The sequence below is a fragment of the Anomalospiza imberbis genome, chromosome 1 (assembly GCF_031753505.1).
Source record: "Anomalospiza imberbis isolate Cuckoo-Finch-1a 21T00152 chromosome 1, ASM3175350v1, whole genome shotgun sequence".
Classification (NCBI taxonomy): Eukaryota; Metazoa; Chordata; class Aves; order Passeriformes; family Viduidae; genus Anomalospiza; species Anomalospiza imberbis.
This window is the reverse complement of record NC_089681.1, coordinates 4,313,347-4,330,505: the sequence shown is the minus strand read 5'-3', so window position 1 is coordinate 4,330,505 and position 17,159 is coordinate 4,313,347. Positions and strand designations below refer to the sequence as shown.

Sequence of the window (17,159 nt, the reverse complement as noted above, 5' to 3'; positions counted from 1 at the left end):
AGCAGGGATATCAGTCAAGTTTTGGTCCCATTGTTAGAGGCACATGAATTCAAACCAGGACAGGGTAGAAGAGCTGAAAACAGGAACAAAAGTTCAGCACACCTGGGTGTGTTTGGACTGAGAATGGATGAGATACCTGAAGACTGCAACACCTGAGAATGAAGGAGGGAGAGGAGCTGTTTAAGCTCAAGGGCAAAGTGTTGGCACAGGAAGGGACAACTGGCCAGGAGCTGGACTCAATGATCCTTGTAGGTCCCTTCCTACTCAGGGTATTCCATAATTCTATGGTAAGAAATGTGGGGTATTGGCTGTGTTTGGCATTTTAACAATGATATGGACTCTTGCTAGAGGTGTTTCTTCCCTTTGGATCAGATATTGAATTGCTCACGGGAATTCTTCTTGATACTTTCAGTCAGAAGGAGCTGGGTTAATTTACAGAGTCCAAATACCAGATGTGTGTTATTGGATCAGCTTAAGGAGTGCTTCTGCTGGTGTCTGGACCCTCCAAGAAGGACAGTAGATGCTGGGTGTGGGGACTAGAACAGCCTTTACAGATAGCTGATTATGGAATCTGAAATGCATTTATTTACACAGTGGGATTTTGTGGATTTCAGTGTTTGGCAACAATAATTCCAGACAAAGATGAGGACAAATGCATTTTTGCTTGTAATAGCTTGAACTCTTTAATGCATTAAACATTTGGCTGCAAAAAATGAACAGATGCTTTGCTGTCTAAGAGATAATATGTATCACAAAGGGGTTGATTCTTTTGCTTTCTTTCTCCTTTCCTTCAAACTTTTTCTTTGTTCTTTTTTTCAGCCTTGTTTCTTCTATCTCCTAACTCTGCCAGCATCCAGGAGTGAAGGAAAGTAACTCTCCGATGCAGTTGTGCTGCCAGTTGTTCTGTCTTCAGCAAAGCATTGTAGTGATTTTCTGTGTGTGGAGGTTCCATGTTTAAAGCAGACAGTGCTCAATTGTATAGAATTACATAGAAGTATGTACTTTTATTGACCAGACCTTTTCCTGACCCCATATGGTTGGATAAACTGTTAACAAGATGTACTAAGAACCCTGTTTTTCATGTGCCTCTTACAGATGCAATGTGATGGGACAGTGTGAGGTCAGGTCACAACTTTCAAATTGCCCAGGATAGGTGCCCTTGTCTTTTGTGCTCCAATGGGTTGTGTGTGATTCAGGACCTGTGTATGTAAATGGAATTCCAGGATTGGAGCCTAAGTCATGATTTACACAGATTCTCCTTCATGGTTTACTAAGTCTTACAGAGTGTATGTGAGTTTGGCAGCAGACAGGCTACCTTACTTGTAAGAATTTGAATTCTTTTTTCCATGATTCAGTAACACAGACTTGTTCATTAAAACTGAGTTTGCCTTCTAATACTGCAATACTGCAGCACATTTTTATTTTGTTTCCTGATACTGCAGCATATTTCTAGTAATACCAGTGGGCTGCTGCTCTTGCAAAAGTACAACTTGCTTACAAATCTCCAAGCAGATTTATCTATTTATTTATTTATGTCTCCAGGGAGGTAAAAGACCATCTAAATTATGAACACAGAGTGTTTAACAGTGAAGAATTTCTGAAAACAAGGGCAATCAGAGACCAGCCATTCTACAAAAAGGTAAATTCAGTGCTGTGATTATCTGCTATTAATAAATCTCTATTTTAGGATTAATGCCAATATCTGGAAATTTAAAGGTAACAAAGTAATGAATCCTACAGGAGAAACAGTATTTGTTGGATAAAGCTTCCAATGGAAAGTTGTTGCAATGTGCAAACATTTTTAAAAACAGACGGACTAAAAGGAAAATCTTAATATATCCTCAGGAAAGAAATTTATTGGAACTCTTTTGACCAGGATTTCAGATTAATAGAAATAATTAAAATATTTTCAGCAGTAATTTCTAATGTTATAAATGGAATGGTGGCAATTTTATTCATTGAAATTTAATATTAGTTTAAAACTTGGATGTACATATTTAAGAGGAGCTTTGAGCAGCTGACTCCCTTAAATACCAAATAGCAAAATGGTAGGTTTGCTTTCAAGTGAATCTTAGAAAATACCACACTATGGAGTAGTTAATAGTGTTGTCTGGAATTAAGAAAACTCAAAAAAATCCACTAGAAAGGACTAAGATTTGGAATGTCCTGGACATACAATTGCTAGGAAAATATGCCACCTACTGGAGGAATACTGGAAACTGGGAATCCTAATGCTTTTGGAGATGCTGTTTTACATTGTACATTGCAAGTGGATTAGTAAGAGGCATTTGAACATTTATACAATAGACATGTTGTATTGCCTCAAATCCCATGTTTCATCTTGTTTAACTGTGCAGTGATGAGAGATGGTGGCTTTCCCTCTTTTAAATTCACACTTGGCATTTTTTGTTGTGTCCTCTATCCTAAAAGTAGCAATTTAACCTTTTTAGAAAGTTATTTCTGGATGACACCACAATAATTACCTGAGCAGGGTAGCCCCCAGTTTTGGGGGTTACCAGAAGAAAAGATGATTCACTTGTCTTTTCAGTATGAGTGTGATGACATAATGTTAATTTGGAGTGGCTCCAAATTCTTATTCCAAACCACAGACAGTATTATCAGCACTTGGTTTATGTAGAAAAGATAATACTAAACTTGTAGCTCTGTTTTGCTCAGTATCTCTCATTTTTGTTTGGTTTCACCTCTTGGAGAGCAGTTTGAGATTACTGTTTGCCACTAAGCAAGTATCACCCAAGTCCAGAGGTGAATGGAAACTTAATTAGTTTTCTCTTGAAGCCTTCAATATTTTTATTTTTGTGATTGCTAAATTGGAAGGTCTCAGTTTTGCATGTGTAAAGGTAATAAAAATGAACAAGACATGCTAACAAAAATGTAAGTTTATAAATGATCCACAGTTAACTCCTTTGTGTCTCACAGGTTTTAGAGACCTACATGTTTCACTCTTTCCTTAAAGCTCGTTTGAGCAGAAAGATGGATGCTTTTGCTCGGCTTGACTTGAGTACCCAGTCTGAAGAAGACAGGTAGTTTTTTTCTCATTTCTTATTCTGGTTTAGAATCTTCTATTTGTATCAGTCATAAAAGTCCTTTTAACTCTCTTGGTATGAGATCAGGTCATCTATAAATAAGATTATGATTTTTTTGCTAACTCTAATTTAATTATGATTATTGCAAAAGGTTTACATGAACAGATGGCTGTTGAAATTGTAGATTTAATACAAAAAAGTAAAAAAAAAACAGGCAGCAATTTAGTGTGTATGTGTGAGTTCTGAAACTAGTAGTGTGTTGTTTTTATTTTCCTCAGGTTAGATTTGATGTTTCCCACCCCCAGAAGGCTGACGATAGAGAAAATGGCTTCCAAGCGAATGAGTGCCGCGCGCAAGGCCAGCCGGCGCATGGTGATCAGCATGCCCAACCTGCAGGACATCAAACTGCCCGAGGGCCCCACCAGGAACTCCTCACTTCGAAAAGTGGAAAGAGGTGTTGGTAAGGGAAGATTGTGATGGACAAAGACTCTTCTGTTGTCTTTTGGGGTGACATCACGGAGTAATTGTCACAGAAACACTGTCAGCTCCTCGGAAGAAATGATGGGCTGAGTCACTTTGAGTTGGAGCCTGTCTGTGCTTCCCCTGGCTTGTGAAGTCAGTCTGTAGCCTGCTGGAAGTTTTGCTGGACCACAAAACAGTGATTGGTCCCAGTGGGATTGATATTGGATAATTGATTTCTGAGTCCTCACCCACCTTATGTCCAGTTCTCTACTACCTTTAATTTAAACACAGGCTTAAGCTTATCACTGTTTAGAAAGAACTCCACAAGGGGTTTTTTTTTCCTTTTTTCTTCAACTTTTCCAGAATTGATGTTATCTGATTAGGGAATATTCTCATAATAGGGGCAATAGATACAGAAATGTGTTTGTGTCCCTAGCACAGCTGTAATCCTTCTTGTTTCTTGTAATTGCTTGTTGTTGTGATGGGGATTCTGTTTCTTGTTTGTAGTATTGCTGGTTGTGAAGATATTTACACTTCTACTCCTTTCCCTGGTCAATGTACTCTCTTGGTGTTTGTTTCTAGCTATGAGAACACCCTCCAAATCCATCACCACGTTCAAAATCCCTGAAATTCACTTTCCTCTGATGTTCCAGTGTGTTCACTCCTACTACACAGACTTCTTCAACCACCTCAGCAAAGCTATCAGTAGCTTACCCCCTGAGAACTCTGCGTTGCTGGCAAGGTACTTCTACCTCCGGGGCCTTGTTAGCTTGATGCAAGGGAAACTACTAAATGCACTTTCTGACTTTCAGAACCTAGAAAAAACAGACTTAAGAATTTTCCCTACTGATCTTGTAAGAAAAATAGTGGAGAACCTGCCTCGCTCAGAGCGCTTGCAGGCAGACCGCAAACCTGAGCTCAAGAGGCTGATAAGTCGAGCGATGGAAAAACAAAGGGAAGTTCTGAAAATAGATGACCACGTAAAAAATTTCGAATTGCCAAAAACACACATGCAGCTGGATGATTTTGTGAAGAGAATTCAGGAGTCTGGGATTGTCAGGGATATAGACACTATCCACCGATTATTCGATGCTCTGACAGTAGGTGAGTATAAGGTTGTTGGGGTTTTTTGATTCTTATTTAGCATTGTCACATGAAAAAGGGAGATTTACTCAAACTCTTAGTGTTGGTTGGTCCTAGTGTCGTAGGAGAGCTGAGCCCCTTGTGCCTGACCAGTCTGTCAGTGTTCTATTGTGGAAACCTTCACTGAGCAGCTGCTGCATGGAGGAAGGTTCCACTGACTTGTCCAGGGTCCCCTGCCAAACAGAGACCCCTCTTGGGTATCCTTTACCCACTGCCAGCACCCTTGCAGGACTCACTTTAACAGCTTAAAGAAGAACAGTCTCTATTAGTAAAATTACCAGAGATTAAAGTATGAGAATTGCTGGTTGTAATATTTGACTGCAAAAATACATTTAAAGCAATATATTAATTCAAAGCCTTATATGGACAAGCTCTAATCCCCAGTAAGAGCCAGCTTGGAATAATGATTCAGTGTGCCTAGAGTCTGATTCTTACCCAGCAGGTGATCCTATGGGGGAGAAGACAGGTTCAGCTTGTTGACTGATGCCAGAATTTATATGGAGTCTTCTCTAACTTCTCCCCATTCTTAACTCACTTTTTTACTATTCCTTTACGTTTAAGTGGAGCTGGAGTGACTTTAGTGACACATTTTACGCAGTGAGGGATGGTTTTACCTTCAGCAGGGGTATCTCAGGATAGTGCCTGAGATAACCTTGGGATGGGGACATGTGCCTAAAATGTCTATACTTATATGCACAATAAAGAGGCACAATTTGACAGTTACTGTCTTTCTAAACCCATCTTTCTGTACAAATCTGTGTAATAGTTTCTCACACTAAAGGGGTTTAAATTTTTTTTTAGGACAGCAGAAACAAATTGATCCTGAAACATTCAGAGATTTCTACAACTACTGGAAAGAAACTGAAGCAGAAGCTCAAGAGGTGAATCTGCCACCAGCAGTAATTGAACATCTAGATAAAAATGAATGTGTCTACAAGTTATCCTGCTCAGTTAAAACCAATTGTGGTGTAGGGAAAATTGCTCTGACCCAGAAGCGCTTGTTCCTGCTGACTGAAGGAGGCCGTCCTGGCTATGTCCCAATTGCTGCTTTCAGGGATATAGAGGTGAGCATCAGCTTCCTATCCTCTGGCATGCCTGTGGATAAAGGTTATGTCCCATTCTTCAGAGTGAGCTGGCTCTCAACATTAAGTTTCAGTAAGGAGAGTAGGAAACAGTGCTGAAGTCACTATGTGAGTGGTTAGGTAAAATTCTGGGGGTTTGGACCAAAAATTTCATGACTGAAAATCAAGAGGTTATACCCTCAGAGAAATGTGCAGAATGCAGCACATAGGATGTGGAGTAGATCAGTTTAATAACATGAGCATTAAATGGGCTCATGTGGCTGATGTATCAGTGGGTCGGTTTATATCCACTTTGGAGCCAGGGCTGTATGATGATGTTTAAACTTATTTTCATTAATCCAGCTCTGCTTAATTTGGTGTATGGACAACTGAAATAATTAGCTGTAATTAGACAAAGATGCCCTGTGGGCTGAGTTCTGAATCATCTGTTATTTGGGTACATTCTCTTTGTTTTCTTTTTCCTGTAACTTTCCAGGATGTTAAGAGCACAACAGTAGCTTTCCTTCTTTTGAGAATACCTACTCTGAGGATTAAAACATTATCTAAAAAAGAAGTATTTGAAGCCAACCTTAAAACTGAGTGTGATCTCTGGTACCTGATAGTGAAAGAAATGTGGGCTGGAAAGAAAATGGCATATGATCACAAGGTATAAATATGGGAATTTGTAACCAAATAATATGAAGAATATGCTGTCTTTGTTCTGAATAATTCATGCACAAGTCTTAGAATTTCATGGTGTTTCTTTCCCATGAAGAAAGATCCAGCTTGGAAATGGTTATCCATCTTATGTCTGCTGTATCTTTTCATATGGTTTTGTTTGCATATCCTTTACTAAGGTTGTGTCAGATCTGAAGTATTCCTGTAATAACACTGGCTTCTGACTCCCTGCTCCAAGGCCTGTCTTGGAACATGGGATGTGGGAGTGGGGTCTGCCAGCAAGTGGCAGGAATTTTGCTGCAGGACAGCGACTGCCTGGTGCTTGGGCTATGCATGGCTCATGTTGTGATTTTGAGCATGGTGTCGCGTAAGAGTAATGAGCAATAGATTAACTACAGTAAGACTTCTGTCTTTAGGATCCTCAGTATATCCAGCAAGCACTGACAAATGTTCTCCTGATGGATGCTGTGGTTGGTGCCCTGCAGTCCTCTAAAAGCATCTATGCAGCCTCTAAACTGTCTTACTTTGACAGGATGAAAAATGAAGGTCAGTCACAGCAGTGCTACAAAGCCTGTTGGTGTTGCATCATCTCTTTCTGCTCTTTCAGTGTGTATTTCTGCTCTTTAAGTGTGTATGTTTTCAAACTGGTTATGTGTAGAAATACAAAAAGACATTAGCCTGATTGCACTTTCACAAATGCAATTTATTTAATAGTAAGTAGAAAGTTTAGGGTTTGTTCTTTTTTTTTTTTTTTTTTATTCCCCCCCCCCTTTTATTTTTCTTTTTGGTTTGGTTTGGTTTTTTGCTTCTGTCTCCATCTTGGATGCCATGGTTTTGTCTTGGTTTTTTAGACTCCTTGGGAGGTGGATGTCTCTGCTACCAGAATTCATACAAATGATGTTTGGGCTCTCAGCTAAAGCTAGAGGGAAAAAGTGAGAAATGTGAATGAGTGGTGTAGAATTGCTATCTCATAAGAATTGGAGTTCTGTTTCAGGCTTAAATGTGCACTTCATTACCTTCTAAAAATCTATTTTAGTGCCTATGATGGTCCCCAAAACAACTTCAGAGACACTAAAGCACAAGATCAACCCCTCAGCTGGTGAGACATTTCCACAGGCAATAGATGTCTTGCTTTATACTCCAGGTAAGGTGATGTGTTGCTCTCTTTAGGTTAGCCCAGCTTTAATTAGCCTATAAAGCATATTATCTTATAACAGCTGGTATTATGCCTGCCTATGTGTTCACATTCTGACATGGATTGGTTGTGTGCTGAATACTAAACCAGAAAAATAATTTTAAAAGAGCCGTAATGTTGCATGTTAAGATACTCCAAGGCATAGTTTTCAGTCTTAATTTGCCTTTCTCTGCACATGTGCCTTATCACAGACTTCAATTCTTTGTTAATGGGCTGATTTCTCATTAAGATTTCTGGCTCACTTCCTGAGCCAGGTGGATGGATGGATGGATGATGCTTCCCCATTGATCAATATTCATTGTTAGGTTTTTATTCTTCAGCAGAGTCCTGCAGGGGAGTTAGTTTGAACCACAGTGCAAGGAACATTGGGGAGTGTTGGATTCAGTGGTGCTTTTCTTTCTTCACAGTATGAGAGGCTTTGATGGAGTAGGCAAGAGTGAGTGAATTTATTACTTGTATTTATAGGGCTTAAAAGCCTTACTGCAATCTCAGTGAGCTCAGCTCTTAGTCATCAATGGAAGAGATTATCTCTGCTCTGAGTATCTTTGGAGCATAAGATTAAATTATTGGGTGAACTCAGCAAATAGATGATAACAAGCACAATGCATTGTGAGAACTGTGTCAGTCAATAACTGATGATGTAAACTCCAGAAGATGCATTTCATTACAAACCTACTCTGCCTAATAATGGCTCTCCCACAGGTCTCCAAAAATACTATGTTTTCTTTTACTTCTCTCCTCTCCTCTGCTTTATTTCTAGGGCATCTTGACCCTTCAGAAAGACTGGACAATGCTCATCCAAAACTCTGGTGTGCTTTAAATGAGGGGAAGGTTGTGGTCTTTGATGCCTCTACCTGGTCTATCCAGCAACACTGCTTCAAAATGGGCCGCTCTAAACTGGTAAGACTGGCACAGGATCACAATTCCTGCTTCAGCTGGGTATGGTTTTGTTGCTGTAGCCTGTCTGACCCAAAATCACATAATTCCTTAAAAGTTGTTGAGTTGTTTGGGCTTCAGTTAACCTGGAAATTTGAAGATTTTTGAGAAAAGCAGAAAGGAGGCTAAATGGATTAATAATAAAACAAGTCATAGTGGTGAGAAGTGATGGATTGGATTTGGGAGGACCTGATGGGTTCTTGGGGCAGGAAAGCAGGGTTGAAACAGTTGACGAGAAAGAATAAAAGACAATTAACTCAAAGAGAAGGGGAATCCTAGCAATAGATTAAAATTCACCCATACTGAAGAACTGGAGGTTGGGAAGAAGTGTAAGGAAACCAGGTAGATGCTATTAAGAGAGAGATAGAGCTCTGAAAGAAAGTGTCTCAACCAGCAGGTGAAAGGGAGTGGTTTGTCAAAGATCACCTGAAAGAGTAGCACTCTCTGTGAAAAGGGAATCGGAACCAGGCATGCAACCTGGGTGAAAAAACACACAGAAGAGAGAACACACAGGAAAAGGGATTGGACATGTCACTTGTGTGAAAGACAAAAGAGATTGCTGTGGATGAGTGTGAGAGAGAGTCAGAAAGGGAGGGGTAAAGCTGATGGTGAAGAGCTGGGTAGATGAAAGATGGAATTCCAGAAGATTCAGATACCTAAAAGAAGATAAAGTTGTAAGTGATGGCTGGAGGGAGATAAATGAAGAGTGTGTGATGGAGGGGAAGGGCAATCCAGAGACAGTAGAGGAGACAGCATTTTCTTAAACACTACTTTTAGATGAAGTAGGAAGTGTGGATATATTGGACAGTTTGGTTGGCTTCCAATCCAGAGGAAAGGAGCACGCTAACTTCTGTGGTTCCTCTGGTGCCCTCTGTAACTTTTACTTTGTTTGGGCCAGGAAGCACACTTTAGTCAGTCCCTAAGATTAATTATTAATCCTATTTACTGAAGGATAAACTTTGCAAAGAGATCTGTTATCTCATTTATAGAGCAGAGCAAAGGATGGAACACTGGAGAGCCAAGTCTTCCTCTCCTACAGTGATTACCAGCAAACTGCAGCATCTGAATACAGCCTTTTCCATGTTACATTAAAGATTGATTTCTCTCCTAAGCTTTATTTAACCCTGAGTTTTTTCTCCCCAGACTTGCATGGTCATGGTGGAACAGAGTCAAGTGTGGATTGGTTCTCAGGACTCCATTATTTATATCATCAACACCCACAGTATGTCTTGTAATAAGCAACTGAATGATCATCGCTCTGATGTTACAGACATCATTGTGGAGAAGAAGAATGGAACACCCAGGTAGATCAAATTTGATTTTCCTAGATGTTGAAAGAATTTATTGTTTTAAATGGGAGGGCTTATCCTGCTAATAAAGTCTTCATGTAGCTCATTTTTGTAGCTCCCATATTGTATATGTCAACTAAGAATTTCCTTTTTAAATGAAGAGCACTGTGTAGTTTGGAACAAAGAGGATAAAGGAATGCTCTTTTGGCTGAGGATGAGAACAGCCAGGAACAGCAGCATCCAGTGAAGAATTGATACAGATGCAGTTTAAGGACCACTTCACTTTTGCTTTGAGCATGTCATTGACTACATGTTTACAGCAAGCTTCTGGATTTTTTCCTGCCTGTTTATAAAAGAAATAATACATTTATTGTTCTGTTCAGGCAAAATGCTTTTGATCTTTTGGTAGCACTGGGAAGAGTGTTTGCTGAAGGTCTTAACTTGCTGTCTTCCCATGGGAAAAGCAGCTCCAGGGTCAATAGGTCTGCCAGTGGTGCAGCAGGTGTAACTGGGTTTCAGGAAGAATTTGTTGTTAAGTGTTGTTGGAACCTTCTGAAAAAGGTTTGCTCATTCTAAAACAACACATGTTAAAGTAAAAAGAAACAGGATAGTAGAATTTGTTTTCTCTGGTGCAGTAACAAATGAGAACAGTTTGAGATATTTTTGTTCTAACTCAAGAGAAAATCCATCAGACAACATTGTTCAGAGGAATTATAGGGAATGTTTTGTTGTGCTCTACTCCTCATGCATGATGTAATGTGCTCTCATTCACTGAGCTCTAAGTTAGTCTGTAGTGTTTCTAGTTGATACAGAGTTTGTACAGGATAATATTGAAGATAATTTTAAAATGAACAATAATTTGGATTACTGTAAAATTGGTTATTTTGCAACTAAGTCTCTTTTGTGTGTGCACTCTTTTCTGGGCATGAATGCACACTATACTTCTTAATTGCTCTTAATCTGTGCCAACAGCGAAGCGTATTCCAGCAGTTTAGATGGAATGGTGATTGCTTGGAACATCAGCACTCTGAAAGTGAACCGTGTCTGTCAGCTGCCCTGCCAAAATCTCACCTCTGTGAAGCTTCATAATGACCAACTGTGGTGCTGTAAGTCCCTTCCTCAAATTGTAATAATTACAAAAATCATCTTCACCTAAAGAAACAAGACAGTTGTTGGATGTTCCATTTTATTTTGCTTTTTTCATCCATGTTTTGTAGAGATAGAAGAAGTGGGCACCTCTATTACTAACTCTGTATCTTTAATATTGAAGGTACCAGAAGTTGCATTCTTGTAGTGTCAACTCACGAGTTTCAACCGCAGCTGAAAATCGAGCACCACCTGAAGGATGTGTGTTCCTCTTTTCTTGGCTTCCAGCTCTTTCCAGAGGTATTGCACCTACTCTGGTGATGAGGTTTAAAGGAGGCAGGGCCATGTGGCATTAAAAGACCTGGTTATTTTGATACATTTTCTGTCAGCAGTGCTTAAATGTATCTTTCTGTGCTTTAGAGAGATGAAGTGTGGGCCTCTTATTCTGGGAGTAGTGACCTGTACATTTGGAACACCAAAGACCTTTCAAATACACCTCAAAAGATTCATCTTCAGGATTGCTCTGAGATTACTTGTATGATAAGAGTTAAAAATCAGGTGAGAGACATCTGGGCTGTTTTTGCCTCTTGTGGATTTCTTTACTGAAGTTTTGTTTGTTTGCAGCTGTCATGGGCTGTCATTGCTTCCTCACTGGGTGGGTGCTTAAGTACATGAGATTTGGCATGTTGATTCCTCTTGGAAATCAGAGAAGTTAAGACTGCCTAACACAAATGGCTGTTGCAGGTGTACTCCAAAATGCATGGCAAGCAAAACCCCTCATCAGTAGTTAAATGTCTGGTGACATTTATTAGCCACTGACATTTTCAGGGAACTGTAGAAATGGAAAGTTTAGGTCCTTTGATATTTTATCTCAGGGTTTCTCAGACTAAGCCTTGATAAAAGGTTACCAGACAAACAACAAATGCCAATTAATTGGCCTGTTTTTGTAGATGACCTTTACCTTGATTAGTTACCACATTCCTAATTCAGGATAGACCAAATGAGCCAATGGATTCCTGCCTTGGCATCTTGTGTCCATGTCACTATTGGCCTCTGAGTACCTGCTTTTATGTAGTATCAGGAACTGTGTAAATGATTGTAGTTGTGCTACCACAGGGACCCATTCAAGGTTACTTTGCAAATAAATAGCTAATGTATATCTACTAGGAAAGCAACTTTTAGAATCCTTTTCTCAGATTTTCCCTCCTTCCTTCCTCAAAAATGATTTTATTTTAATGGAATTGGGAGGTTTTCTCTGTATTCAGCTTCTGGTTAGACTTTTGTACTAAAATGGAAAATCATTTTAAGATATTCTTCCCAGGGCAGATATTGACATATTTAACCTCTGTTTCAAGGGAGTGAGAGGATTGTTTGGAGCCCCCCAAGGCATTAAGTTCTCTTTTGCTCTACTGGAGAACTTTGTTCCTTTCCCTTCTCTTCTTTAAGTAATTTATGAATAAGTTAAAAATACTGAGCCCAGTACTGGCCCTTGGGGGACACAACTACTGACAGGCTCCAAGCAGACCCTGTGCCATCACTCACACTCCTGTTCCCTCTACACAGCAATGAGTCATGGAGAGTGAACTTGCAGCCTGGTAAAGGCTGAAAACAACATTGGTAGGGCTGTCAGTCACAGGCTTTCATTAAAAACAAGCTATTGCTTCTCTTTAAGAAACTGGAGAAAAACTCAGCTACATGCTGCGTGTCTCTGAAATAGAATGTGTTCTGTCTGGCACCTTGGCCTGTGTCTTTTATTACCTATTATTTGACCCAATCTCTCTGGCTGTGATTTCATTTTGAACTTGCTGGTGCCACAGTTCCCTGGAGAGCAGCAGGTTCATGAATTTCCCTGCCAGCCCTGTACAGAGAAGTACTTTCTTCTCAGTGAAATGGAACTACTTCTAGTTCCCACATGTCCCTGACTTCCTTACTTTCAGGGTGGAACAGTGGTTCTACATTCAGCTTATCTGCTCTTCTGTTAGTTCATAAACCTTTTGTAAAGGCTTCTTAGCTGCCTTCTCTCCAACCTAAGGAGTCTTGGCTTTTCCATCTTCCCTGTGGGGGTGGTGAGGCCCTGGCACAGATTGCCCAGAGAAGCTGTGGCTGCCCCCATCCTGTTCAAGGCCCGGTGGGATGGAGCCCTGAGCAACCTGGTCTTGTGGAAGTGTTCCTGACCATGGCAGGGGATTGAAGCAAGATCTTTAAAGTCCCCTTCAACCCAAGCCATCTTCTGATCTTTGCTCATATGTCCCCAGGACACAGCTGTTCCTTTCTCTTGGCAGTTTTAGTTGCTCTTCCCTGGATTTTCTCTGCTCTTGTAGTGCAAGGGCACACTGTGCCTTACACAGGGGTGAGGGAGAGCAGCCCAGAGTGCCGGCATGATCGGCAGCTGAACATTGCAGCGTGGGGCACAGGGGGTTTCCTGAGCTGAGGGAACCAGAGGGGAGCAGAGACAACCACCAGGAGCCGTCAGCTCATGCCACAACAGCTGAGGAGACTTGGAGGTGGCCAGGAGCAATAGTGGCCAAGTCACATACTTATAATGATGAGGAAATTTTCAGTGTTTCCCTTTTCCAGACAAACATAAGGGAACATTCACTTTACCAGTGTGCCACATAAACCTCCTTGACTGTGTCCTGGACTGAAATGTGAAATAGTGAAAATGACTGTGAGTTTGTTTTGTTCCCCCAGCTGTGGGTTGGCAGCAGTGGGAAGCTGCAGGGCAAGAGCAAAGGGAAGATCTACGTGGTCAGTGCTGAGAGGAAGAGTGTGGAGAAGGAGCTGGTCGGCCACGCCGATGCGGTGAAGGCGCTGTGCTCGGCAGAGGACAGGTACGTCCTCAGCGGCTCTGGGAAGGAAGAAGGGAAGATTGCCATTTGGAAGGCCGGATAGTCATGCTGTTCCAAATGTGTCTGCCTCCTCTGGAGAAAGACAAAGACCTGGGACTGTGTTTACTTCAGCATTTTGCATCTACTTCAACCACCTTGCCAGTGTTATGTTCTTGTATTTATTGGGTTTCCGTCCCTGTGTTGTACAAAATGGAAATTAAAGCCAATCTTCCCTCACACCCTGTCCTGCTCCTGCACATTTGGTAAAGGAACAGAAATGAGAGAAGACAGGTCACTGTCTTCCCAACTGGACATGAGGTGGTGTGGAGGGTTGGCGTTACCTGCCTGGGGCAGGTCACATTGGGAACACCAGAGCCAGCTCAGTAATTCCATGGGAGCTCTCTCTCAGCGGTGCAAGGTTGCTTAAAAAAAAGGATGTAATGATGTCCTTACAGCCGGTAATAGGTGGAAAAGGGCACTGAAAGGAAAAAAACAAGTGCGCAGAGTTGTCACTGTGATCATCTTTCTGAGCTCAGAGCTGTAGGTGGGCAGTGTCCCTTACCCTTGGTGGGATTTCTGGGGCTGTTTTGTTTAAAATGCAGGCACAGACAGGCTCTGCCCACAGCACTGAAAGCTCCTCCAGCTGAAACAAGGTATTTCCAATGAATATTTTAGGTTTTTAAATGTATTCTTTCTTTGAAAACAGTACACAGCACTTGGCATTTGGAGCAGTTTGTGAAACTGATTTTTTTTTTTTATCTGAAGCATTAATTTATTTAATTCTTGTATGTATTAGACTTGCTTTTGGAAGTACCTCTCAGTCTCTGGGCAGACCAACTTCTGCCCCTCCTCCCTTCAGTTCTTGTTCCGGCAATCAGAGGAACTGCTGTTATTTTGGGTAGAACCTGCTTTATTTTTAAGTTCTGCACAGTCCTGAAACCCCTCCTCAATCCCTGGAGCAAGCACCAGGGGCTGCAGCCTGGAGGAGTCTCCAGAGCAGCATTCCCTGATTGGTGCCTGATCCACAGTGGTTTTTCCACTGGTGACATTTATCTGCAAGTAAAACAATACATCGGTGCAGGCTAGTTTTATCTGCATCAGTGCAGAGTGGGACACAGTGTCTAAAAGACTGTAAATAGAAGGACAAAATGGGCTGCTACTTTTCTTAATGTAAACCAGTGTAGGGCTAAATAGAAGGGTGTAAACAACTGGAAAATATTATGACTAGAGATTTTACGACTCTGTATAATATTTCTGCTGATAAAAGTTTTTATCATAGCATGGTAACAAAAATTTTACTTTTTTTAGCTTTTATACCAATTTAAGAATATGAAACACTATATTGATACTCTGGCCTCTGTACTTTGTTTGAGCACTGACTTGCTCCTCTCTGTGTGCTGGAATGAAGAATTGCCTGGGATTTTCTCTCTGCATGTTCTCCTTTCTAAAACAGCTTCTGCTGTAAGGTGTCTACCTTTGAGCCTCATATCTGTGACTTTCAGGTTTCTTCTTTCCTCCCCTGGCTCAGTCAGACTGCTTGGGGTAAGTGACAGGAATTATTTACTGCATTCAAAGACGCACAAGGGCTGTTAATGAACTTTCCCTGACTGCAGAAATGAACCGGCTGTATCAACCTGCTGCCCACCTGTTGCTGTCTTTATTGATTTTCATTCCTGGCATACTTTTTAGACCTGGTTTTGTCTTCTTAGCTGGTTTTTAGGTGCTCACTGACCATCTCAGCTTTGCTCCAGGATTTCAGCTGTGGGAATGGACCTGCAGTCGCAGCACTGTGAGGTTGTGTTCAGTTTTCAGTAGAGTTTCAGGTACTTCCTGAGGGCCCCTTGGTGGTGGGAAGGCACCTCTGAGCTCCTCAGAGCCGCTCTTTTCCCCTCTGCCAGCTGAGAGCTTGGCCAGGTGTAGTTGCCTCTGTGAGCCACTGTCTCCTCTCCCAGAGAAGGGACAAAGGGAGCAGGAGCTGGCCCTGGCAGGAGAAAAGGGAGGCTGTGAGTGACCGGGCTGAGCACTCCCCATCCCTCTCTGGCCCTATGGCTGTGCTGCTGTTGGGCTTGGTCAGCTTCTGTCTGAGACTCTGAGGCCAGCTTGTGCTGCCATCCCCTTCTCTTCTCTCTCAGGGAAATGTTGCCTGTTTCTTGGACCCCTCAAGGCTAGCGTTTGTTCAGCTCCTTTTTGCTGTGGTTTATTTTTCCTGGTCTCCCAACCTGAAAACCTGAGAGGAGCAGAGAGACCTGCTAGGAGCCCACAGTGCTCTTGGTCCTATGGTCCAGTTTTTGGAGGCACTGTGTAGAGAAGGGAGTTGGACTCAGTGATCCATATAGGTCACTTCCAAATTGAGCTGTTCTGGGATTCTTTGATCAAACCAAGGGGTGGCAGTGTCTGCTTCCAGAAATAACCCATCTGTGGAGATGGGAGCTGCTTGGAAATTCAGGTGGTTGTGTGCTGGCTGTAATCTCCCCAACAGGGCCATGCAGGGAGGGAGTAAACAGCCCCTTCCTCTGCCTCCCAGCCTGTGCTCACAGGCTGCTGGGGAGTTTTAAGGGACCAGGCCCCATTTTCTTTCAGTGCCAGCTGAGTTCTTTTGGAGGCAAATGGAACTAAACTCCATCTTCACCCCCTGATGTGCCTTCCTTACCTGTCTGCATCCGTTTCATCTGCCACTGTAACCTGCAGCATTCCTCCTGGCATCTTGCTTCCCTCTCCATGATGAGTTCTCCGGTGTCTCGTCACAGGTGCCCTGCTCTCTGGAGCGGTGCGTGACCCTGTGCCACCCCAGCTGTCAGGACAGGGACACTGCTGAACAAATGCACAGAATGCTACCACCAGCCACCCTTGTCCCCAGGATTTGGGCCACTGTTCTGCCGAAACTCGTCTCTGGCCCTGCTGGGTGGCTGCCCCTAGCCACTTTTTGAGATATGAAGGGCTGCCCAGCACATGGGACCCCCAGTGTGAGGGGGAGTGGAATGTCACCCGGAAGATTGTGAAATCCCACAGGCACAGCCCGTGTCCCCAGTGAGCTCTGTGTGCAATGAGTGTTCCACAGCCAGGCTGACACTGCTGCGGGGTCTGCGAGTGCATGAGGTTTCGGCTGGGGATGGACATGGGGACAATATGCCACCCCTGCCCCCCAGGATGGGAGATAGCCCAGCTGCTGCACAGCCTGGAGAATGCAGGGGCTGGCCCCACTGGGGCAGACTGGGCTGGGGGAGGTATAATACTGGTTTTTGGTTGTTCTTGGTCCAGACTGGGAAGTAGAGGCAGTGCTGGAGCAGCTCCTCTGCAGGCTGTTCCAAACCACAGGATAACTGCGGGTTATCCTGTAACGCACAACAGCTCAGGGGGTGCCCCAGACCCACTGTCCTCACCCCCACCACAGCACACTCCAGCCAGCCCAGACCCAGCACCCTGCTCGCAGCCCAAGC

At 42.5% G+C, this 17,159-nt stretch overlaps 1 protein-coding gene across 1 annotated transcript in view; it reads left to right on the top strand.

The window, feature by feature from the left end:
• DENND3 (DENN domain containing 3) overlaps positions 1-14,892 on the top strand; it is a 31,636-nt gene extending 16,744 nt beyond the window's left edge. The window contains exons 10-23 of the mRNA XM_068179900.1: positions 1,543-1,639; positions 2,938-3,041; positions 3,323-3,504; positions 4,089-4,610; positions 5,451-5,713; positions 6,207-6,377; positions 6,805-6,934; positions 7,425-7,532; positions 8,344-8,483; positions 9,663-9,823; positions 10,781-10,914; positions 11,079-11,194; positions 11,315-11,452; positions 13,586-14,892. Of these exons, the coding sequence (XP_068036001.1) occupies positions 1,543-1,639; positions 2,938-3,041; positions 3,323-3,504; positions 4,089-4,610; positions 5,451-5,713; positions 6,207-6,377; positions 6,805-6,934; positions 7,425-7,532; positions 8,344-8,483; positions 9,663-9,823; positions 10,781-10,914; positions 11,079-11,194; positions 11,315-11,452; positions 13,586-13,786 (2,467 nt within the window). The 3' untranslated portion in view covers positions 13,787-14,892. The remainder of the gene's footprint in view (positions 1-1,542; positions 1,640-2,937; positions 3,042-3,322; positions 3,505-4,088; positions 4,611-5,450; positions 5,714-6,206; positions 6,378-6,804; positions 6,935-7,424; positions 7,533-8,343; positions 8,484-9,662; positions 9,824-10,780; positions 10,915-11,078; positions 11,195-11,314; positions 11,453-13,585) is intronic.
• The last annotated feature ends 2,267 nt before the right edge of the window (positions 14,893-17,159 follow it).